Below are 25,917 nucleotides of genomic sequence, written 5' to 3'. Positions count from 1 at the left end.
CATTATAATATTTGTGTGTGTGGTGGTTTTGCATCGTGTGCACATAGCCTTACAGTTCAGGTTATTACTGATGCCAAATGTGTATTTTTTTTTCTGTAAAACTTAAAAATGGAAAAAGGCTTTTTTTAATTTTTATAAATATTTCTTGTTACTTTGCTGGTGTGATACAAATCTTTTTTTTTTTTATACGGACAAGAGGAGATCAGACGTTAGCTCTGTCCCGTCTCGTGTGTGTGTGTGTGTGTGTGTGTCTGTGTCTGTGTGTGTGTCTGTGTCTGTGTGTGTTGGGAAATTTTAACAGGCTCAGCAAGGAACAAATTAAAGAAATGAGCCCTGAATCACCGCTATATTCAGAAACAAACCACAGATATCATGGGTTAAAGTAGAAGTTGTGCAAACATATATGATGAGAAAGTGAAACTCAGAGTACACCGGAAAGTTGTAGAAATTTTTTTTCATTTATTTATACACGAGTTAAATTATATACAGTAAATCCAACATTGTAATACTTACAGAGGTATTTCCATCTTCAAAATCCTCTCTCTATATGTAGTAGGTGTAACATTATTATCATTATTATTATTATTATTAGCAAATGCCTTCAATTAGAAATTTAGTATAGTTCTTCTGATAAGCTATGTCGCTTACCTCATGTGCAGGCATTGCAGTAGCTTCGGTATCCATGGTTACGACCACTCATATAGTGACAGTTAGTTGTTAGGGGTGATAACTATGGATACCTAAAATACTGCAATGCCCTGCACATGTGGTAAGCAGCATAAAAAAATCAGGAGAACTATACTACATTCCTAATTGGAGGTTTGGCTAACATTATTATTATTACACCTACTACATATTGGGATCTTGGAGATGAGAATACCCCTTTAATGTAAAAGACCCCCATACACAATAGATAGCTGTCAGCTGAACGATCATTGGGCTGACAGTGCTCTCTCCTGACCCCACATACACAGGAATGCTCAGCCGGGAGCTCCCGTGTTTTCTATATGACACAGATCCCTCTGACGGCAGCTTTTCTCCTGGAGAACAACAGGATCGGGCACTGAAATCCACCATCATCTGTTGGGAAGAGTTGGGAGGCCCGCATACACAGACTGTCAGCCGATCCCGCTGATATCGGCGGGTTCAGACGACTTTTGTCTAGTGTGCATGGGGGGCGGGGAGGCTTAACTTCAGGGTCAAAAGAGAAAAGTTCCAACACCGTGGTTTGCTGACCGTTTTTGTCTTTTCTCCTGATGAAGGGCTGACGAGTCCTTCCTTTATCTGTAGTGTAAGTGGGGACCAGGCTGAGGTGTCTGTGCGCCGTTAGCAGATGACGTACCGGACGATTCCTTTCCCTCGCAGCTCCCGGATGCGGTGGCAGTGCCGCAGGATGCTCAGCATGCTGTGGAAGCGCTTATCCACCTTCAACTGGGTGAATTCTTTGATATCTGCGTCGACTATAAAAAATTGGCCTTTGGGGAGGTGAAATAAATAGTTAGTAGCTGAAGAAATAGTAGTGATCACTACTTCCAAGTACTAGAGTTGTCTCCTGCCCACCCCAACTTTTTGGAGACAATTATGCTGTATTGACTTGGCATGCTGTACTTCCTCCCAGCTCACTAACAGGAAGATACAGGTGCTTCTCACAAAATTAGAATATCAAAAAGTTAATTTATTTCAGTTCTTCAATACAAAAAGTGAAACTCCTATATTATATAGAGTCATTACAGAGCGATCTATTTCATGTGTTTATTTCTGTTAATGTTGATGATTATGGCTTACAGCCAATGAAAACACAAAAGTCATTAACTCATTAAATTAGAATAATTAACAAAAAACACTTGCAAAGGCTTCCTAAGCGTTTAAAAAGGCCCCTTAGTCTGTTTCAGTAGGCTCCACAATCATGGGGAAGACTGCTGACTTGAAGGATGTCCAGAAGGCAGTCATTGACACACTCCACAAGGAGGGTAAGCCACAAAAGGTCATTGCTAAAGAAGCTGGCTGTTCACAGAGTGCTGTATCCAAGCATATTACTGGAAAGTTGAGTGGAAGGAAAAAGTGTGGTAGAAAAAGGTGCACAAGCAACCGGGATAACCGCAGCCTTGAAAGGATTGTTAAGAAAAGGCCATTCAAAAATTTGGGGCAGCTTGATAAGGACTGGGCTGCTGCTAGAGTCATTGCTTTAAGAGCAACCACACACAGATGTATCTAGGACATGGGCTACAAGTGTCGCATTCCTTGTGTCAAGCCACTCATGACCAATAGACAATGCCAGAAGCGCCTTACCTGGGCCAAGGAGAAATACCTGGACTGTTGCTCAGTGGTCCAAGGTGTTGTTTTCAGAAGAAAGTAAGTTTTGCATTTCATTTGGAAATCAAGGTCCCTTAGTCTGTTTCAGTAGGCTCCACAATCATGGGGAAGACTGCTGACTTGACAGATGTCCAGAAGGCAGTCATTGACACACTCCACAAAGTCCCAGAGTCTGGAGGAAGAGTGGAGAGGCCACAATCCAAGCAGCTGGAGGTCTAGTGTGAAGTTTCCACAATCAGTGATGGTTTGGGGAGCCATGTCATCTGCTGGTGTAGGTCCACTGTGTTTTATCAAGACCAAAGTCAGCACAGCCGTCTACCAGGACATTTTAGAGCACTTCATGCTTCCCTCTGCCGACAAGCTTTTTGGAGATGGAAATGTCATTCTCCAGCAGGACTTGGCCCCTGTCCACACTGCCAAAAGTACCAATACCTGGTTTACACACAACAGTATCACTGTGCTTGATTGGCAGCAAACTCGCCTGACCTTAACCCCATAGAGAATCTATTATAGAGGATCTATGGGGTATTGTCAAGAGGAAGATGAGAGACCCCAGACCCACCAATGCAGACGAGCTGAAGGCTGCTATCAAAGCCACCTGGGCTTCCATAACACCTCAGCAGGGCCACAGGCTGATCGCCTCCATGCCACATTGCCGCATTGATGCAGTAATTGATGCAAAAGGAGCCCGACCAAGTATTGAGTGCATTTACTGAACAGACATTTCAGTAGGACAACATTTCAGATTTTAAAAACATTTTTCAAGCTGTTATGAAGTATTCTAATTTACTGAGATAATGACCTTTGTGTTTTCATTGGCTGTAAGCCATAATCATCAACAGTAACAGAAATAAACACATGAAATAGATCGCTCTGTCTGTAATGACTCTATATAATATATGAGTTTCACTTTTTGTATTGAAGAACAGAAATAAATTAACGTTTTGAGGATATTCTAATTTTGTGAGATGCACCTGTATATACTGTCTACCATGGTGTAGCTCATCGCCTGTCTCAGCTTCTACAAGTCGCTAACTCACATCACATCTTCCCCTCTACTATGTTATTACACTCCTATGGTCATTTCTCTTCTTTCAGCAGAGTCTGAATCAGCGCTGAGGCTGCTGTAATCACAAGAATACATTTGAGCAGTAAGGTGGCTCAGTGGTTAGCACTGTAGTTTTGCAGCTCTGGGTTCCAGGGGTTCAAATCCCACCATCTACAAGGAATCTGTATGTTCTCCCTGTGTTTGCGTGGGTTTCCTCCGGGTTCTCCAGTTTCCTCCCACACTCCAAATACATACTGATAGGGAATGTAGATTGTGAGCCCCAATGGGGACAGTGATGATAATGCCTGTAAAGCGCTATATAAGCAAAGTATGATAATAATTAACTAACAAGTTCCCTCTTGAAACACAGACGGCCTAAATATAAATAACAATACATAAAATATTAAATTATTTCTCTCCTGCAGCTGACAAGAGAAGGGAGGAAGCTATAGTTGTAGATTTGAATAACATTATTCATTTTACCATGTAATGTACTAAATAATGGGGGGAAAAAAAAGTTCCAAGAGCGGTGAATTTTTGTGAAAAAAAGAAATTTAAGTTTATGAAAAAAAAGTTGTTTTTTTGTCGCCATATTCAGGGACACGCATCATTTTTACTTTTCTATTAATGGAACTGTGGGAGGCCTGATTTTCTGAGTCCTGAGCTGACATTTTTTTCTTTTATTACCATTTTGGCGTCTATGTGGCGTTTCAATTACTTTTATAGTATTTAAGGAGGCAATGTGACCAAAGAAACGCAATTCTGGAGGTTTTTTTTCTTTTTATTAAGACGTTGACTGATCAGGATAACTTTGATAGATGGGACTTTTACAGACATGGTGATACCAAATATGTTTTTTGTCTCTATTTTTAATGGGGGGAAAGGAAGGAGATTAAAATCTTTGATATTTCCCCAAAAAATTTTTTTACTTTATTTTTTTTAGTCCCCTTAGGGAACTTGGACCTGAGATCGTCAGAATATTTATACTATATACTTCCATATTGCAGTATATGGTGTAAATTCGAGTCTCCTTTGAAGCTCAGCTTTTAGATGAGCTTCAGAGTAAGACCAAGGTGGTGGTGAGGTCTGTCCTAGTAACCTCTTGGCGCCCCAGGATCGGATCACGGGAGGTCGATGAGAACCAGCACATTTTTGCTCCTGCCATGACATCATTTAAATACCGATTTCAGAGACTGACAGCGATATCCAAATGGTTAACAGTAGACTCAGACAGCGCCGAATAGAGACAGATGCCGGCTATTTATTACAGCCGGTATCTGCCACATGTGGAGGGAGCTCCTGACCCACCACCACCACATGAAGTCACCCCACAGCAGAACATACAGTTACGTCCATATGTGCTATGTGGTTAAAGGGCTTGTATGGCCTAAATACAATGTTGACCGGGAACTTGGATTCTGTAAAAAAAAAAAAAAAAATGCCAATACTCAATCTGCTGTCATCCATGGGCTCAGTGCTCTGTGCCTGAACTAGAAGTGATGATGCCATCATTCCCTTCACAGGACCGCTGGGGCCAATGATTGGCTGCAGCAGTCAGGTGTCTAGAACAGCACACAACTGGATGCTTCTCAAATGCTGATGTCAGCTGCAACGGTATCCGATGCCGACCCGCTGCAACGGGATCCGATGCAGACCCGCTGCAACCCTTTGATGCCATGGCAAAAAGCGACTGTGGCATACAATGAGTTTGAAAGATTGAAAGGGTCACTCACTTTTGAAGAACCCCCTTGAACATCCCACACTATAGCTCCTTAACAACTAAGATTTAATCATTGAGGTACAGGACATGAAGAACTGTGGCAAAGAGGAGCAGTCACATATAGCGTATCAGTGGAAAACACTGATAAGGCCACAATCCTCCCGTAGATGTATCAGATCCATAATAACTTACAACATCAGCTCCTTAGGAAAACCCTTCTGCATCGTGCCCGGGGTCTCATCTGACTTGCACCCACCTTTCTAATGCCGCCTGATAAAGTACATCATCTACCTTTTGTGTCTGGAGTCTCCACTTCTTTAAATCTCCCCAGCTGCTTCCTGGCTACGTTGTTCAGCGTCTTAAAAGGTTGATGCACAATCTTGTACTTGCCCACCACGGCCTTGTTGACTTCTTCTATAAAGTGGTTGATCTGCTCATATGTCAGGCGGTTTTTCATGTATCTGTGTAGGGGAACATTTAGTGGATTAAGTCTGGTATCACTTTGCTGGGTAGCGGGAAAACAGACTCCTTAACACCTGTAGCAAATTCAAGTCTAAGAGCAAGTAACCAGTCTTACAGGAATCCAGGATGCTGTTTGCAGGATCTCCGCCATAGGGCAAGTTCAAGCATCATGCAAACAGCATCCTATATCTAATCTACATCTACCCCCTATAAGTTTGACATCAGGACAGAGGAGAGATTGTGCTAGACTCCTCTCCATCGGGACTTCCAAAAATATTTATTCGGCCGAGAACTTTTCTAGTGTGGATATGAAAAGAAATAGATGGGACAACATGTATGTTATCTGAGGCAGCAATGCATCGGCTCCAACTGTGATTCCATGGTGGATACTTCCCTATTATAGGACACAACTTGTTCACTTCTGCTGCTCAGTGTGCGGCATTACGGCTTTCCTATATTCTCCTTGTCTGCCACAGTAAACGGGCCTTTACCATTTCTACTCGCAGTCACTTACGCTGGCACATTGGCAAAATCCTGCACCGTAATCAGCTCCATTTCTTTGATGGCTTTCTCTTTGACGGGCTTCTTCACCGGCTCTGGAGCGATGACCTTAACTTCTGCTGGAGGCTCCTCACCTGGGACCGAATTACTGGGAAAACAGAGGACATAATATATTTAATATTTTATACTAGATAGTGGCCAGATTCTAACGCATCGGGTATTCTAGAATATGTATGCGGCCGACCGGGCGCAATCAGCAGAGCGGTGTTTAAATTTGGCGCCAAAATCGCTGATTGGTCCCGGCTGGGACCAATCAGCGAATCATATTAGTGAGGACCAGGGAGCGGCGCTGCCTGTGCGGGTACTTCCGCTGCAAGTAGCCGGGAAATAACCGGCTGCTCGCAGCAGAAGTATCTAGACCGGCGGCGCCGCTCCCCGGTCCTCCCTTCACACTTGCCGTCGGGAGATCAGCGGCCCTAGCCGCTGATCTCCCGACGGTAGCCGCATGGAGGTCAGCGGCGCCGCCGGTCGGGGTACTTCTGCTGCGAGCAGCCGGGAGATGACTGGCTAGCGCCGGTCATCTCCCGGCTGCATCGCCGCTGACCTCCATGTGGCAGATGAGCCGCTAACGGCCGCCATCTTTTTCTGAAATCCCGTGTCGCTGATTGGCCGCGGCCGGACCAATCAGTGACACGGGATTTCCTGGACAGAAGGACAGACAGACGGGATAACAGGAGATATATATATCTATATCAGATATAGGGGCGAGAGGGGAGCGCCGCCTCTCAGGGGGGCCCGAGAGGGGAGCGCCGCCTCTCAGGGGGGCCCGAGAGGGGAGCGCCGCCTCTCAGGGGGGCCCGAGAGGGGAGCGCCGCCTCTCAGGGGGGCCCGAGAGGGGAGCGCCGCCTCTCAGGGGGGCCCGAGAGGGGAGCGCCGCCTCTCAGGGGGGCCCGAGAGGGGAGCGCCGCCCCTCAGGTGGAGGACGCTGTAAACAATGGAGGGCATGGATGACCATGAACTACAATGAGCAAAAAATACAGAAACACAGAGCAAACAAGAGACACTGGCACTGAGCTTTCCTAGCCACTCATACTGGCGGTTACGGGATCAGACATTAATGATCTATACCAACAATATCCGCCATAAGACAGCACCTTATCCACGGCCCTGGTCCTGCCTCTCGGCAAGCACTGGCGTTTAACACATTGGATATAGGGTTCCTTTACATAGACTGATAATACTGCCCATTCCGCTAATAGCTTTCTGACCAGTGCTGGGTTATAATAATACAATCAGATGTGCAGCTCACATCACCGCTGCAGCCGATCACTGACCTCAGCGGCACATGTTGTCAGCCAGTAAACAGAGGGCTGCGCTGCACCTGGATAGGGAGAGTTACATCTATTCTTAATATTTTAACCCAGCGCTGGCAATGAGAAGCCAAAAGGACAGAAAGTTGCCCAAGTAAGAAGAGCCTAAAGCAAGCGAGAAGATGGAGGGGACTGGATTTCCCTGGACCTGAATGTACCTGTTTGGACATTTCTTGGGAAGGTGCGGTGGGATATTGTCTCTGAGATGAGCCGCTTCCTTGGCGTCACTCTCTAGAGTCACCTGAAGCTCCTAAAGCAGAAAGAATAAGTCACATATATAAATACACTGCTCAAAAAAATAAAAAGGGAACACTTAAACAACAGAATATAACTCCAAGTAAATCAAACTTCTGTGAAATCAAACTGTCCACTTAGGAAGCAAAACTGATTGACAATCAATTTCACATGCTGTTGTGCAAATGGAATAGACAATAGATGGAAATTATTGGCAATTATCAAGACACCCTCAATAAAGGAGTGGTTCTCCAGGTGGGGACCACAGACCACATCTCAGTACCAATGCTTTCTGGCTGATGTTTTGGTCACTTTTGAATGTTGGTTGTGCTTTCACACTCGTGGTAGCATGAGACGGACTCTACAACCCACAGAAGTTGCTCAGGTAGTGCAGCTCATCCAGGATGGCACATCAATGCGAGCTGTGGCAAGAAGGTTTGCTGTGTCTGTCAGCGTAGTGGCCAGAGGCTGGAGGTGCTACCAGGAGATAGGCCAGTACACCAGGAGACGTGGAGGGGGCCGCAGGAGAGCAACAACCCAGCAGCAGGCCGGTACCTCCGCCTTTGTGCAAGGAGGAACAGGAGGAGCACTGCCAGAGCCCTGCAAAATGACCTCCAGCAGGCCACAAATGTGCATATGTCTGCACAAACGGTTAGAAACCGACTCCATGAGGGTGGTATGAGGGCCCGACGTCCACAGATGGGGGTTGTGCTCACAGCCCAACAACGTGCAGGACGCTTGGCATTTGCCACAGAACACCAGGATTGGCAAAGTCGCCACTGGCGCCCTGTGCTCTTCACAGATGAAAGCAGGTTCACACTGAGCACATGTGACAGACGTGACAGAGTCTGGAGACGCCATGGAGAGCGATCTGCCGCCTGCAACATCCTTCAGCATGACCGGTTGGGCAGTGGGTCAGTAATGGTGTGGGGTGGCATTTCTTTGGAGGGCCGCACAGCCCTCCATGTGCTCGCCAGAGGTAGCCTGACTGCCATTAGGTACCGAGATGAGATCCTCAGACCCCTTGTGAAACCATATGCTGGTGCGGTTGGCCCTGGGTTCCTCCTAATGCAGGACAATGCCAGATCTCATGTGGCTGGAGTGTGTCAGCAGCTCCTGCAAGATGAAGGCATTGAAGCTATGGACTGGCCCGCCCGTTCCCCAGACCTGAATCCGATTGAGCACATCTGGGACATCATGTCTCGCTCCATCCACCAACGTCACATTGCACCACAGACTGTCCAGGAGTTGGCGGACGCTCTAGTCCAGGTCTGGGAGGAGATCCCACAGGAGACCATCCACAACCTCATCAGGAGCATGCCCAGGCGTTGTAGGGAGGTCATACAGGCATGTGGAGGCCACACACAATACTCAGCCTCATTTTGACTTGTTTTAAAGGACATTACATCAAAGTTGGATCAGCCTGTAGTGTGTTTTTCCACTTAAATTTTGGGGGTGACTCCAAATCCAGGCCTCCATTGGTTAATAAATTTGATTTCCATTGATGATTTTTTGTGTGATTTTGTTGTCAGCACATTCAGCTTTGTACAGAACAAAGTATTCAATGAGAATATTTCATTCATTCAGATCTAGGATGTGTTATTTGAGTGTTCCCTTTATTTTTTTGAGCAATCTTTCAGGCGCAGATGATCCTCTTCTATACCATTCCATCATTTACTGCAGATGGATGGCTCCTTCTGTCTTCCCTAATTTCACCATTGTAAGGCCGTTGTCCAGAATTGACACCCTGGTGGCCTGTCCATAGGATATGTCATCAACCTGAGATCGGTGGGGGTCCGACACTTAAATAATATATGTATTTATTGTATTCTTTATATATCTGCCTTTGTTTTTCTTTTTTTTTTTTTTATCAGGATACTCTTTATTAATAGTCATTTATAATTATTGTTTCTTAGAGTGCTATGTGTTCAGCAGGTTACTTGGATTCAGCACACTTATGAATTATTTATTCTCTCTTTTGTTTTCTATTATATTTAGTGAGTAAGCGTGGCAGATACCCCAAAAATACTTTCCTTGTTACCTATCGCCACACAGATTCCCACACAGGATCCGCGCATCTGCCTGCAGCTTCTTCACCTTTATTTCCTAAGATCCTCACACTCAGGTAGTGTGTATAGTGTATATTCCATTATTCTCAATTTTTTTTTTAATAACTTTTCGATCTAATAGGTACAATTTTCTTTTTTGCTCTTGTTCTTTTCCATTCTTTTCATTCCAAGTTCCATAACTTTTTTTAATTTTTCCATTGTCGTAAATGAATGGTTCCACATAACATGCTAAAAAAAACCCCGCAATTACCTTTTTTTTGGGGTTCCTATTTTACATTGTTCATTATGCAGTAAAAATTACCTGGCAACATGATTCTCCATGTTAGTACGATTACGGGGACACAAACTTGTATAGTTTTTTTTTATTTTAGTGGTTAAAAAACCTCAAAACTTTGTAAAAAAAAAAAAGGTTTTGTTTATGTCGACAGTTTTGGATCTCTACATTTCTTCATTTTTCTTTCGATGGAGCCGTGTGAGCATTTGTTTTTCTGTTTGCCCAGCTGATGTGTTTATTGGTACTAAGTTGGGGCAATTATAACACTTTGCTTTATAATGAAAACATTTTTTTCTGTAGGGAAGAAGACATACATAGGTCTGTTTTTATTTTTTTAACCTGGTCTTGGGATACAAACTCACAACTTCTATCATGGCAGGCAGGAGCTTTAGCAAAGAGCCACATGTTGCTCTGCCAAGAACTGGATGATTTTCTCTGCTTAAAAGTCTAAATAGCGTTCTTCTTCGTTCCAGGCACATTGTGCTGATATATACTTACATCTCTATATATCTGTATATTAACAGTAAAAGTAAGAAAAGTCAGAGATTGTTTCCCCAACGAATCTAAGATTTCTAAAGGAGTTAATTTTTTTAAATAAAATGGAAAAATGTCCATCATACATCTTCTGATCTGTTAAGTATTGCATGATTTTCTCTGCCTAAAGGTCTAAATTGTGTTTTTCTTCTTCTTTCCAGGCACATTGTTCTGATATATACTTACATCTCTATATATCTGTATATTAGGGGTAAAATTAAAAAAAGTCAGATTGTTTCCCTTAAAAAATTAAGATTTCTAAATGAGCTGTTTTTTTTTTAATAAAATGGAAAAAATGTCCAACGTTCACTTTCTGATCAGTGTCCTATGTTCTGCTGTGAATAAAATATGGCAACAAGAGATGTCCAAATCATTTAATTCTTGTTTTCTTTACGTTTTACAGACTTTTAACTTTTTTTTAGAAATGGGATTGTATAATAAATACATTTATTTTTTATTTTTTAGAAATAAAAGGCTCAAACCAGGAAATAATAAGTACATATGTGGTGTCCCTGTAATTGTAACAACACGTAAAATACTATGGTGATCGGTAAATGGCATAAAAACAATGGCGTGCTTGTTTTGTTTTTTTTCTTTGTTAAATCCATAATACGATGTTCAGCACTTCGTCTACCCCTGCTGAACATTCACGCAGCCGAATACGGTGTCCAACCCCGGCTCCAGGAGCCATGTCTCTCCCCCCATCTTACCTTCAGAGACTTTGCGATAGTTTCTTGCCTCTGAACTTCTGTCTCCACTTTATTCAGCAGCTCGCACAGCAGGTGCAGCTCATAGGCCACTTTACAGAGCACGCTCCCCAAGCTCGGGTCCTGACCTGTATATAAATGGGGACACACTTTTTTTATTTAGTTTTTTCCTCCCCTTCTTCCAAGAGCCATAACATTTTTATTTTTCTGTCCACTGAGCCGTATGACGGCTTGTCCTTTGCGAGACAAGTTGTACTTTTGAAGGACACCATTCATTTTCTCATGTGATGCACTGGAAAACGGGAAAATAATTCCAAGTGAATTGAAATTACAAAAAAAAAAAAAATGCAATTCCACAATTGTCTTTTTTGATTTATCATGTTCACTATATGGTAAAGCTGACCCGGCAATATGATTCCCCAGGCCTGGACCATTACGCAAATTCCAAATATGTATAGTTTTGTTTTTCATTTAAGTGAACAAAAAAAAAAATCAGAAATTTGTTAAAAATGTAAATAAAAAAAATTATGCTTGTGTCACCATTTTCTGAAACGTTTTCATTTTTTGGGTTCTAGGGCTCTGTGAGGGCTTATTTTTTTGTGTCCAAAGCTGATGTTTTTAATTCATACCATTTTGGAGTAGATACAATGTTTTGATCGCCTTTTATGTTGTGGTGACCAAAAAAAAAAAAAAAAGAAGTAATTATAGCGTTTCCATTTTATTTTTTCTCGTTACGCCATTTACCGAGCGGATTAATTTATTTTATTTTGATGGATCGGACTTTTACAAACACAGCGATACCGAATATGTATATATATATATATATATATATATATATATATATATTTTTTTTAAAATTGTTTTATTTTTAAATGGGGCAAAAGGGGAGTGATTTGAACTTGTAGTTTTTTCTTCATATTTTTAAAAACATTTTTTTTTCTGTATTTGTTAGTTCCCTTAGGGGACTTCAAGCTGCGATCATCTGTGGTATACATAGCAGGGCTTCAGCACAGATGGGGGACTTCTGAAGACCTCTATCGCTGCCATTCAAGTGCGGAGCTACATAGCTTCATAGGAGACTGGTTTTAAAGAAGTTGTTCACAACTTTTTATTACCCCCCCAATGTATCCCCCCGGGGCCCCTAAGGGTTTTTGTAATTACTTTGTATTGCAGATACTGCCTGTGAGTGGCGCTATCCTTGGCCGCTCACAGGCATCATGTGACCCACCACTGATGTCATGCGGTGCATGGTGGGCTGTGGGCGAGGTTTCCCCGCGCGTCACACCCAGCATCCACCGCACGCTTTCCCAATGAATGGGGAGAGGGAGAGCGCGCGGTGGATTCCAGGTGTGACGCGCAGGCCACAGCCCAGCATCCACCGTGGAACGCAGAAGAGGGACCCCCGGCTGCACACAGAACCATGACGTGACATCAGCGGATGTCAGAGCCGGCTGCAGCCGGGGGTCACTTGATGCCTGTAATCGGCCAGTGATAGCACTGGTCACAGGCAGTAATTGCAACGAAAGGTATTTACAAAAACCCTTAGGGGCCCCAGGGGGATAAAAAGTAGTGGATAACCCCTTTAATATATACTGAGATACTGAACCACTACAGCGTATAGTACAAGCGATCACACAATGAAAGGTTCAAGTCTACTAAGGGAACTAAAACAAAACTGAAAAAAAAAAAATAATAATTATAGTACAACCCCTGGCAAAAATTATAGAATCACCAGGCTTGAAGGATGTTCATTCAGATGTTTAATGTTGTTGAAAAAAAGCAGATCACAGACATGACACAAAACTTAAGTCATTTCAAATGGCAACTTTAAGGCTTTAAGAAACACTAAAAGAAATCAAGATTAAAAATGTAGTACTCAGTAAGGGTAATTTTTTTCAGACAAAGCAGGGGGAAAAACTTATGGAATCACATAATTCTGAGGAAAAAATTATGGAATCACCCTGTAAATTTTCATTTCCAAAACTAACACCTGCATCAAATTAGATCTGCTCGTTAGTCTGCATCTAAAAAGGAGTGATCACACCTTGGAGAGCTGTTGCACCAAGTGGACTGACATGAATCATAGCTCCAACATGAGAGATGCCAATTGAAACAAAGGGGAGGATTATCAAACTCTTAAAAGAAGGTAAATCATCACGCAATGTTGCAAAAGATGTTGGTTGTTCACAGTCAGCTGTGTCTAAAATCTGGACCAAATATAAACAACATGGGAAGGTTGTTAAAGGGAAACATACTGGTAGACCAAGGGAGACATCGAAGCGTCAAGACCGGAAACTTAAAGCAATATGTCTCCAAAACAGGAAATGCACAACAATACAAATGAGGAACAAATGGAAGGAAACTGGAGTCAACGTCTGGGACCGAACTGTAAGAAACCGCCTTAAGGAAATGGGATTTACATACAGAAAAGCTAAACATAAGCCATCATTAACACCTAAGCAGAAAAAAAACAAGGTTACAATGGGCTAAGGAAAAGCAATCGTGGACTGTGGATGACTGGATGAAAGTCATATTCAGTGATGAATCGCGAATCTGCATTGGGCAAGGTGATGATGCTGGAACTTTTGTTTGGTGCCGTTCCAATGAGATTTATAAAGATGACTGCATGAAGAGAACATGCACATTTCCACAGTCATTGATGATATGGGGTTGCATGTCAGGTAAAGGCACTGGGGAGATGGCTGTCATTGCATCTTCAATAAATGCCCAAGTTTACATTGATATTTTGGACAGTTTTCTTATCCCATCAATTGAAAGGATGTTTGGGGATGATGACATCATTTTTCAAGATGATAATGCATCCTGCCATAGAGCAAAAACTGTGAAAACATTCCTTGAAAGAAGACACATAAGGTCAATGTAATGGCCTGCAAATAGTCCGGATCTCAATCCAATTGAAAATCTTTGGTGGAAGTTGAAGAAAATGGTTCATGACAACGCTCCAACCTGCAAAGCTGATCTGGCAACAGCAATCAGAGAAAGTTGGAGCCAGATTGATGAAGAGAACTGTTTGTCACTCATTAAGTCCATGCCTCAGAGACTGAAAGCGGTTATTAAAGCCAAAGGTGGTGCAACAAAATACTAGTGATGTATTGGAGTGTTCTTTTGTGTGTTTGTTTTTCATGATTCCAGATTTTTTTCTTCAGAATTGAGTGATTCCATAATTTTTTCCCTCTACTTGGTCTGAAAAAAATTACCCTTACTGAGTACCACATTTTTAGTCTTGATTTCTTTTAGTGTTTCTTAAAGCCCTAAAGTTGCCATTTGAAATGACTTTACTTTTGTGCCATGTCTGTGATCTGCTTTTTTTTCAACAACATTAAAACAATTGAATGAAAATCCTCCGAGCCCGGTGATTCCATAATTTTTGCCAGGGGTTGTGTGTATGTATGTATATATTATACATATGTACACACAGTACAGACCAAAAGTTTGGACACCCCTCATTTAAAGATTTTTCTGTATTTTCATGAGTATGAAAATTTTGCATTCACACTGAAGGCATCAAAACTATGAATTAACACATGTGGAATTATATACTTAACAAAAAAGTGTGAAACAACTGAAAATATGTCTTATATTCTAGGTTCTTCAAAGTAGCCACCTTTTGCTTTGATGACTGCTTTGCACACTCTTGGCATTCTCTTGATGAGCTTCAAGAGGTAGTCACCGGAAATGGTCTTCCAACAATCTTGAAGGAGTTCCCAGAGATGCTTACCACTTGTTGGCCCTTTTGCCTTCTCTCTGCGGTCCAGCTCACCCCAAACCATCTCGATTGGGTTCAGGTCTGGTGACTGTGGAGGCCAGGTCATCTGGCGTAGCACCCCATCACTCTCCTTCTTGGTCAAATAGCCCTTACACAGCCTGGAGGTGTGTTTGGGGTCATTGTCCTGTTGAAAAATAAATGATGGTCCAACTAAACGCAAACCGGATGGAATAGCATGCCGCTGCAAGATGCTGTGGTAGCCATGCTGGTTCAGTATGCCTTCAATTTTTAATAAATCCCCAACAGTGTCACCAGCAAAGCAACCCCACACCATCACACCTCCTCCTCCATGCTTCATGGTGGGAACCAGGCATGTAGAGTCCATCCGTTCACCTTTTCTGCGTCGCACAAAGACACGGTGGTTGGAACCAAAGATCTCAAAATTTGGACTCATCAGACTTAAGCACAGATTTCCACTGGTCTAATGTCCATTCCGTGTGTTCTTTAGCCCAAACAAGTCTCTTCTGCTTGTTGCCTGTCCTTAGCAGTGGTTTCCTAGCAGCTATTTTACCATGAAGGCCTGCTGCACAAAGTCTCCTCTTAACAGTTGTTGAAGAGATGTGTCTGTTGCTAGAACTCTGTGTGGCATTGACCTGGTCTCTAATCTGAGCTGCTGTTCACCTGTGATTTCTGAGGCTGGTGACTCGGATAAACTTATCCTCAGAAGCAGAGGTGACTCTTGGTCTTCCTTTCCTGGGGCAGTACTCATGTGAGCCAGTTTCTTTGTAGCGCTTGATGGTTTTTGCAACTGCACTTGGGGACACTTTCAAAGTTTGCCCAATTTTTCGGACTGACTGACCTTCATTGCTTAAAATAATGATGGCCACTCATTTTTCTTTATTTAGCTACTTTTTTTCTTGCCATAATACAAATTCTAACAGTCTATTCAGTAGGAAACTGATGGTCCCAATCCCATTTATAAGGCAAGAAATCCCACTTATTAAACCTGACAGGGCACACCTGTGAAGTGAAAACCATTTCCGGTGACTACCTCTTGAAGCTCATCAAAAGAATGCCAAGAGTGTGCAAAGCAGTCATCAAAGCAAAAAGGTGGCTACTTTGAAGAACCTAGAATATAAGACATATTTTCAGCTGTTTCACACTCTTTTGTTAAGTATATAATTCCACATGTGTTAATTCATAGTTTTGATGCCTTCAGGGTGAATGTACAATTTTCATAGTCAGGAAAATACAGAAAAATCTTTAAATGAGAAGGTGTGTCCAAACTTTTGGTCTGTACTGTATATATAAATGATGTCCGATCATAAATGCCTTAACTAATATAATGTAAAAGTTATTTGACCCATATAGTAAATATCATAAAGAGAAATAAAAATAAAATGCAAAAAGTGCCGCTTTTCAGTCACTGCAGCTTTACCCTTAAAAAAAAAAAAAAGCTTAAAACTACAACTCAGCAAGCAAATGGAAATGTCGATAGAAAAATAAAAACTTACGGCTCTTGGAAAAGAGGGTGGCCCCCTCCATTCTGGCTCATTGTGAGTAGTGGACAGCTATGATGTCATGTCCTTATAAGGAATACACACTCAGCGTCCGCCTTACATACATACAGAACATTGTGGGGTGCACCATCTGATATTAGGGATCACTCACCAATGTGACGTAACTGCAGGGTCTTCTTGATTATAGAAATTTTGGAATTGACGTTAAAACATAAATCGTCCATGTCCGGGGTCTCCATCTGTCACCGAATCACTGGGAAAGAAGATGAAGGCGGTGATCAAGTGTGGGGCCAATATGGGGCTCGAGAGGCTGGTAATGGGGCTGAGCAGTACCGAGGGTGTTTGTTCTGGGTGAAGGGACACAGAACATTGAGCTTTATACTTGGAGACTGCACCAAGATGAAGGAGGAGAACGTCTACACAATCTGCAGGTGGTTGTTATATGGCCACTATGATGGGGCTACTGTGCCACGCTCTTGTTATACGTCACTGACTGCTGTATCCTGGTGCACTCCAGCACTGGCAGACACTATGGCTGTTCTTACTGATTGTCATTATGGGGGCACTCTGGATGGTTCTGTTGTGGGGGAACTGGCTGCACACTATTGCTGGCTCTAACATGGGGGGGGTTGTGATAAGAACTGTAATGGAGCACTGTGGCAGTGCTGTTATGGGGGCAGTATGGCCGGCTGCTCCCTCCATTATAGGAAAACTGCAATCAGCTCTATTATGGGGGAACTAGGACAAGGGCTGTTAGGGTCTGTTCAGACTTGATGACGATCTGCATCCCATACATCTGTATTTGTGCCACGGAAATTTTCAGTATGGATTAGTGGATGGAGCACAGAAAAAGCGTTGACATAATGCTGCACAGTCCAGATAGGAAAGGCAAGAATTAAATCCAGTCAGAGACAACGTGGCCAGCCTGCAGCCCCCGCCGCAGGGATCACCGGGCCAGTCTGCAGCCCCCGCCGCAGGGATCACCGTGCCGATCTGCAGCCCCCGCCGCAGGGATCACCGGGCCAGTCTGCAGCCCCAGCCGCAGGGATCACCGTGCCGATCTGCAGCCCCCGCCGCAGGGATCACTGGGCCAGTCTCCAAATTCTGCCACTGGATCCTCTAATAAATATGTACCATATTAAAGAATATGTCCACTACTTTATATTACTCCCCAATGTATCCCCCCGGGGCCCCTAAGACTTTTTGTAAATACCTTATGTTGCCGATAATGCCTGTGAACGGCGCTATAACTCACTGACTGCTGTATTCTGGTGCACTCCAGCACTGGCAGACACTATGGCTGTTCTTACTGATGATTGTCATATTATGGGGGCACTCCGGATTGTACTGTTGTGGGGGAACTGGTTGCACACTATTGCTGGCTCTAATACGGTAGAGCTGTGATAAGAATTGTAAGGCTAGCTACTCCCTCCATTATAGGTAAACTGGAATCAGCTCTATTATGGAGGAACTAGGACAAGAGCTGTTAGGGTCTGTTCAGACTTGATGACGATCTGCATCCCATGCATCTGTATTTGTGCCACGGAAATTTTCAGTATGGATTAGTGGCTGGACCACAGAAAAAGCGTCAATGTAATACTGCACAGTCCAGATAGGAAAGCCAAGAATTAGATCCAGTCAGAGACAACGTGGCCAGCCTGCAGCCCCCGCCGCAGGGATCACCGGGCCAGCCTGCAGCCCCCGCCGCAGGGATCACCGGGCCAGCCTGCAGCCCCCGCCGCAGGGATCACCGGGCCAGCCTGCAGCCCCCGCCGCAGGGATCACCGGGCCAGCCTCCAAATTCTGCCACTGGATCCTCTAATAAATATGTATCATATTAAAGAAGTCGTCCAGTACTTTATATTACACCCCCCCCCCAATGTATCCCCCCGGGACCCTAAGACTTTTCGTAAATACCTTCCTTTGCAGATACTGCCTGTGAGAGGTGCCATCGGTGGCCGCTCACAGGCATCACGTGACCCCGCGCTGACGACACGACAAGTGAGGCGTGACTCAGCGCTGGGGTCCCCGCGGTGGCTGCTGGATTGTGGGTGGGGTTACCCCCCGTGTCACACCCAGCATCCACCGCGCGCTTTCCCAATGAATGGGGAGAGGCAGAGCGCGCGGTGGATGCCGGGTGTGACACGGGGGGGGTAACCCCGCCCTCAGCCTGGCATCCATCTGGAACGCGGAAGACAAATAATAATAATTTTTATTTTTATAGCGCCAACATATTCCGCAGCACTTTACAATTTTAGGGGGGACTTATACAGACAATACAAAATAAGAATATCTGATATCGAAAAGAGTGAGGGCCCTGCTCGCAAGCTTACAGTCTATGAGGAAATGGGGGAGACACAAAAGGTAGAATGTACATATATTGTATAATGCAGCCTTGATATACTAAATAGGAGAAATAATAATACATGGACTGATCGCCTGCCAGTGTGTGTGCAGTCCTGACCGAGGCTATTAAGTGCATGGTTGGTATGATCCTGAAATTGAAGATTTTAATATGAGGGAAAACTGGGACGGACAGATAATGTGTGGAGGCGATACACCAGTCTAAAGAAATGAGTTTTTAGAGTCCGCTTGAAACTGTGGGTATTAGGAATTAATTGAACTATCCTGGGTAGTGCATTCCAAAGAATTGGCGCAGCACGCGAGAAATCTTGGAGACGGGAGTGGGAGGTTCGGATTATGGAGGATGCTAGTTTTAAGTCACTGGCAGAATGGAGGGCAAGTGTAGGGTGGTAGACTGAGACAAGTGAGAAGTAGGGGGGTACTGAAGCATGGAGCGCTTTGTGGGTAAGCGTGATAAGTTTAAATTGAACTCTATAGTGGATGGGCAACCAATGCAATGACTGGCACAGGGAAGAGGCATTGGTGTAGCGGTTGGAGAGGAATATGATCCTGGCTGTTGCGTTAAGGACGGATTGGAGAGGGGAGAGTTTAGTAAGAGGGAGACCGATTAGTAGAGAGCTGCAGTAGTCCAGATGAGAATGAATAAGAGCTACAGTAAGAGTTTTTGCCCAGTCAAAGGTGAGAAAAGTCCTGATTCTTGAGATGTTTTTGATGTGTAGATGACATGAACGAGCGAGTGATTTGATGTGAGGAGTGAAGGACAAAGACCCCCGGCTGCTGCCAGCACTTGTTGTGACATCAGCTGATGTCAGAGCCGGCTGCAGCGGGGGATCCCGTGATGCCTGTGAGCGGCCAGTGATACCGCTACTCACGGGCAGTATCCGCAACAAAAGGAATTTACAAAAATCCTTAGGGGCCCCGGGGGGATACATTGGGTGCTATAATATAAAGTAGTGGACAACCCCTTTAAATCCAACGCTGTAGGGGGGGCAGTACTGTGGCGCTGCTCCGATATAGGGGTACCCTGATGATTTGATACTGTTGCTAAATCACAATTGCACACAACTGCCAGCTCTGTTATGGGGGCACTCTAACCAGCACAGCGGTCACCGTCTGGCGGGGGTCGTTATATGGTCACTGTATCTCTCTAGACTGTGGGGCCTCCGGCGATTAAGCGTTGTTATGTGGGAGCAGATGTCGTCATGGGAGCACTATGATAAGGTACGTTATGAGGTCACTACGACCATTCTTACGGGGACACTAAGGAGACAGTATACGTGACGTCACGCCACACTCATTACTTGTCTGACTCCATCAATATGAACACCCCAACACCAGAGAAAACCGCTTCCCGCCGCCCCGCAGACATCACCCACAGTACACACACCTCCTCCAGCCCTCAGCCCCGCACACACTATGGAGACCCGCAGTCACCGACCTGACAGCAGCGCCAGCACCGAGGAATTCAAATCAAGCCGCCGAGCGCGCTGCTGACGTCACGGCAGCGTCTAGGGCGTTTTGTTTTTTTTTTTTTTTCTTGAAGGAAGACGTCACCGGAAGGGGCGGGGCCTCCTCAGTCCAGTGGAGCTCCGATGACAGGAAGCAGCTAAGGCTGCTGAAGAGGAGAGGACTGAGGGGCTGCAGGATGGAGCTGTGTGCGGATGGGATGAGGACACAGGGCTCAGTGTGAGGGCCGGGCTGAGGATGGACTTTGGGGGCAAAGAAGTATGGATGATAGTTCTGTATGGGGGCTGCATGTTGGAGGGTTGTAGAGGGAAATGGTTGCTTATGGGGGGTTGCGGAATGGGGAGGCTTTTACAGGAAAAGAGTTGATGTTATTTGAGTGGTCTCCATTGGGGAAGGTGATGATGATGGGCTCTGTGGAGGGGGGGGCGATGATGATGGGCTTTGTGGAGAGGGGGGCCGATGATGATGGGCTTTGTGGAGGGGGGGCGATGATGATGGGCTTTGTGGAGAGGGGGGCCGATGATGATGGGCTTTGTGGAGAGGGGGGCCGATGATGATGGGCTCTGTGGAGAGGGGGGCCGATGATGATGGGCTCTGTGGAGAGGGGGGCCGATGATGATGGGCTCTGTGGAGAGGGGGGCCGATGATGATGGGCTCTGTGGAGAGGGGGGCCGATGATGATGGGCTCTGTGGAGAGGGGGGCCGATGATGATGGGCTTTGTGGAGAGGGGGGCCGATGATGATGGGCTTTGTGGAGAGGGGGGCCGATGATGATGGGCTTTGTGGAGAGGGGGGCCGATGATGATGGGCTTTGTGGAGAGGGGGGGGCTATGATGATGGGCTCTGTGGAGGGGGGGCGATGATGATGGGCTCTGTGGAGAGGGGGGACGATGATGATGGGCTCTGTGGAGAGGGGGGCCGATGATGATGGGCTTTGTGGAGGGGGGGGCGATGATGATGGGCTTTGTGGAGAGGGGGGCCGATGATGATGGGCTTTGTGGAGAGGGGGGCCGATGATGATGGGCTTTGTGGAGAGGGGGGCCGATGATGATGGGCTTTGTGGAGAGGGGGGCCGATGATGATGGGCTTTGTGGAGAGGGGGGCCGATGATGATGGGCTTTGTGGAGAGGAGGGCCGATGATGATGGGCTTTGTGGAGAGGGGGGCCGATGATGATGGGCTTTGTGGAGAGGGGGGCCGATGATGATGGGCTTTGTGGAGAGGGGGGGCTATGATGATGGGCTTTGTGGAGAGGGGGGGGCTATGATGAAGGGCTTTGTGGAGAGGGGAGCCGATGATGATGGGCTCTGTGGAGAGGGGGGGCCATGATGATGGACTCTGTGGAGAGGGGGGGCCATGATGATGGACTCTGTGGAGAGGGGGGGCCATGATGATGGACTCTGTGGGGAGGGGGGGCCATGATGATGGACTCTGTGGAGAGGGGGCGATGATGATGGGCTCTGTGGAGAGGGGGGGGCGATGATGATGGGCTCTGTGGAGAGGGGGGGCCGATGATGATGGGCTCTGTGGAGAGGGGGGGCCATGATGATGGGCTCTGTGGAGAGGGGGGGGCCATGATGATGGGCTCTGTGGAGAGGGGGGGGCCATGATGATGGGCTCTGTGGAGAGGGGGGGGCCATGATGATGGGCTCTGTGGAGAGGGGGGGGGCCATGATGATGGGCTCTGTGGAGAGGGGGGGGGCCATGATGATGGGCTCTGTGAAGAGGGGGGGGCGATGATGATGGGCTCTGTGAAGAGGGGGGGGCGATGATGATGGGCTCTGTGGAGAGGGGGGGGCGATGATGATGGGCTCTGTGGAGAGGGGGGGGCGATGATGATGGGCTCTGTGGAGAGGGGGGGCCGATGATGATGGGCTCTGTGGAGAGGGGGGCGATGATGATGAAAGGCTTTGTGGAGCTCTGTGGGGAAGGGGGTAATGTTACTCTCGTGGGGCTGTGGACTGCACTTTGAAGGGAGTGATGTTACTCATGTGGCGGTGCATGCCTGTAGAAGGGGTTGATGTTACGCTGGTGAAGCTGCATGCTGGGGGCAGGGCTAGGAGTGATGTCGGTCGTGGGGGGCTGTGCATGATGGTGGTGATGTTACTTGCATAGGGCTGCATGCTGGGGGACTGATGCAAGAGAGTGCTGTGTGGAATTGCATGCTGGGAGGCTGCAAAGGGAAGGGGATGAAATCAGTCACATGGGGCAGCATGCCTGGGGTCTGCGGCGTGAATGGGGGTAATGTCACTTGTATGGGGCTGTATGCCGGGGTAGTGGGTAATGTTACTTGCATGTGGTGTAGGCTGTGCAGAGAAGGGGTTGCTTTCACATGCATGGGGCTGCATGTGGGGAAGTTGGCCTGCACAGGGAAGAGGGTGATGTCAGTTACGTGGGGCTGCATGTTGGGTGTCTGGTGGGGGGCTTTTGTCATTCCTGTGCTTTTTGTTTCATCGTTGCTTATCTCTAATGTGGCTTAGTTCTACTTATTGATTTGTAAAGTTCATTGTTATAGACTTGTATGTATAAATATATTTATATCTTTCTCCTTTTTTGTTACTTATTTGTAGATTTGCTTTAATAAAACTATTTGAGAACAATGGGTTGAATTTTCATTTCTATATTTCTAATGCTCGGGGAATGTTCAGCAACAATCTGCAGCAAAGTCCTCACCAGTACACCCGCACTAAATCGGTCAGATCTCACTGACAATTTCTTTCCCATCCTAGTGTTACCGTATTTTTAGGACGCACTTTTTATTTTTCAGCCAAATTTGGGAGGAAAATTAGGGTGCGTCTTATAGCCCAAATATAGCTTACCGGTGGGGGGGGGGGGGGGGGGGGAGTGCTGGAGCGAGGTCACAGGAGCCAGGGTCCCTGCTGCAGGAAGAAAGTGGCAGAAGTGGGGTGAGGCTGCGGCCCTGGGCTGGAAGGGGTGTTGGCGATGAGACAGGAGCTGAAGTCCCCGCTCTGCATTGATTTCTTGGTGGTAGGCTCCAGGAAAATGGCCTCTGGAAGCGGTGCGTGCGCAGATTGGGATCTCTGCTCATCTTTCTGCTGTGTACTACCGGGAAATCCATGGACACCCCCTCCTTCCAGCCTCACCCCACTTCTGCCGCCGGCTTTCTGCTGCAGGGACCCTGCCTCCTATGGCCCCCTCCGCCATCCCCCAGGTGAGCTACCATAAATTCGGACTATAAGACGGACCCCCTATTTTATTATTCTTTTTTTTTCTCCTATTTTCCTTACCAAAATTTGGGGTGAGTCTTAGTTAAAAAAAAAAAAAAGTAAATAACATGATCGCTTATGTAACCAATTTATTAGATCCGAGCAGTGTCAAATGGCAGTCAAGCTGCAGGGATCAGTCCTCACCTCTGCTTCCTGTCCGGCGCTTCCTCCCTGACATAGGCCCGCGGGCCCGGGTCAGAGTGAAAATTACCGAAGATGAGGAGGATGCTGCAGGGGAGCGTGCTGAGAGGTAAGTTGTTTACTAAGTGGCTAATAGTATATTAATGGGGGGGTACATATCTGTATTCAGGGGCGCAGTGTGGGGGAGACACGTGTATACATACAATATATGTGACCTTGTTATTTTTCTAAGCTTGAGATCATAGTGACAAGTCGAGTCGTGGCTGGGAGATGTCGACATGAAGGTCTGACCAGATGGAGAAGAAACAGCAGAATCCAACTCTGATGAGATGAGACGTCAGCGGTAAGTGCCTGGATGTAAATATTATTCTGTATCTGCACTGTGTGACTTGGAGTGATAATGTTATCTGTAAAATCCCTTAGGCTGCATTCTCACATTTGTGTGAAATGTCCGTGTGCTGCCAGATTTTTTTTATCGGATGGTCATAGAGTTTTATAGATCCATTCACACATCCATGAAAATCACGGATCTGTGAGGGTCAGAGAATGTCCTGTTCTGATCTTATTTTGCGAATCAGAATAGGATATGCTCAATGCGTCTGTAAAAGCGGGCAGCACACCGACACTGCACACGGATACAGGAATGTAGCCTTTTTATGTATAGCACAGTCCCTTAGTATATAGTGTACGCACTTATAATGTGTAACGCCGTCCTTAGTTATATAGTTTCATCTTTTATTTTGTATAACACTCTCCTTTATTACGTACCATCCTCTCTAGTTATATATGGTGTCGTCTCTTATTATATAGCTTCCTCTGCTGTTATGTACAGTGCTGTCCCTTACATAGCGTATTCTTGTTATTTTTGTCAGTCACAGCGCCCTCTTTTATTGCATAGTCGTCTCTTGTTAGATATAAAATGACTGGAGCAGCCGGTGACCGGAAGACCAGTGCATCCGCTCCTCCATTAGAAAAGAAGCTTTCCCTGCTCCATCAGTATATTATCAGATATGTAAGGGACGGTGCTGTACATAACAAGAGGGGACACTGTGTAATAAGGGACGGCAGTATACATAATAAAGGAGGCTATGTAAGAGGTGTGTGTGTGTGTGTGTGTGTGTGTGTGGCTATATATACATCTGTAGCTTTGTCGCCATAAAAGGTGGGGTGCCCAGACACATTTCTTGCACAGGGGCCCCAAGCAGTCAGTGTCCGCCCCTGGATGTATCATTTATTGTCATAATGATTTATGATTTTTCAATGGGCAAAAAAAATTTTATGAACACATCTGATTTTTTGATAAGCTGTCCAGAAAGAAATAAAGTCAAGTTGGCAACCATATTGAGACGTCTTTTTCACGTGAATGACCAGCAGCGCAGTGAAAAACCGTTTGAACTTATTGCATCCACGTTTGGTCTATTGATCCACGGTTGTGCAGCAGCTGGTATATGCTTTCATATAGTTGCAGGTTACAACTTATTAAGGTGAGCATAAAATCACTTCTATTTTGCATTTATTTTAACCAATTAAAGCCCTATTTTGCGCTCAATTGTCTTTCCAGTGTTTCTTCTTTCTTACTATTTTTTGTAACATCCCTGGTGGCATGCTGGAATGGCTTCCCATCTCCCACCATGCAAGACTGCTGACTTACCCACCAGTCCAGGTTGCACACTGTGTTCCTCTACTTGCTGTGTGCATGTCTCTTGTCTGCAGGCCTAGGGCGGCGGTGCTGCCAGAACTTCCTGAGTCTTATAGGAATAGTGCTTGCAGTTCTAATCTGGCCCCAGCCTATTGCTATGAGTCACCGGGTACTTAAGGCACCCCCACCCAGTGGGACGTGCCTGAGCAACACTTTCAGTGTGTTTTATGCAACCACTCAGTTGCCAGGTCCTGTCCTGTATCTATCCTGTTCTGCCACCCTGGGGGCTCTATACCCAGGCCTGTTACCTGAACCTGTGTCTCGTTCCTGTGCCAGTTCATGTCAACTGTGTCCTAGTCCGTTACCTGTTTGCTTCTTTGTCTTTTCCTTCCCTTTACCTCCTGTGTCTGTTCCAGTACCTTTCTCATATCCTGCAGTGTCTGTACCAGAATCTACTGTACCTCCTTCCTGTCGTCTCTGTACTTCAGTTTGTGAGTGCGTCCACTCGCTACTTCATAGTAAGTACCCTGTGTGAATCTGGCTCTGTCTGTCCCGTTTCCCTGTCCCTGTACTTATCCTCTGTATACTTGCTATTCCCCTG

General features: G+C 45.7%; 1 protein-coding gene and 1 long non-coding RNA gene across 3 annotated transcripts; one reads left to right on the top strand and one right to left on the bottom strand.

Moving 5' to 3' along the window:
• Positions 1-469: 469 nt before the first annotated feature.
• On the bottom strand, positions 470-20,398 carry SKA1 (spindle and kinetochore associated complex subunit 1). 2 transcript variants are annotated; one of them, XM_073680644.1, is made up of 7 exons: positions 20,231-20,383; positions 16,631-16,732; positions 11,236-11,360; positions 7,573-7,664; positions 6,058-6,192; positions 5,373-5,542; positions 470-1,475 (listed from the first exon to the last, which is right to left on the bottom strand). In XM_073680644.1, exons 2-7 carry the CDS (start codon positions 16,716-16,718, stop codon positions 1,327-1,329), a joined length of 759 nt encoding a protein of 252 aa, XP_073536745.1. In that variant the 5' UTR covers positions 16,719-16,732; positions 20,231-20,383; the 3' UTR covers positions 470-1,326. The 2 variants fall into 2 exon arrangements, with proteins under 2 accessions (XP_073536745.1, XP_073536737.1); XM_073680636.1 differs by having other exon boundaries at positions 471-1,475; positions 20,282-20,398.
• Positions 20,399-20,412: 14 nt separating this feature from the next.
• Positions 20,413-25,016, top strand: LOC141270574 (uncharacterized). The gene is made up of 4 exons (XR_012321698.1): positions 20,413-20,568; positions 23,633-23,786; positions 23,910-24,020; positions 24,982-25,016. It is a non-coding gene; the product is annotated as an uncharacterized lncRNA (long non-coding RNA).
• Positions 25,017-25,917: the final 901 nt, after the last annotated feature.

This window comes from Phyllobates terribilis, unplaced genomic scaffold, assembly GCF_046119375.1.
Source record: "Phyllobates terribilis strain yellow unplaced genomic scaffold, ASM4611937v1 Scaffold_1__5_contigs__length_1240528914, whole genome shotgun sequence".
Taxonomy (NCBI): Eukaryota; Metazoa; Chordata; class Amphibia; order Anura; family Dendrobatidae; genus Phyllobates; species Phyllobates terribilis.
The sequence above is the reverse complement of the archived record's forward strand: the minus strand, read 5'-3'. Positions and strand labels throughout refer to the sequence as shown.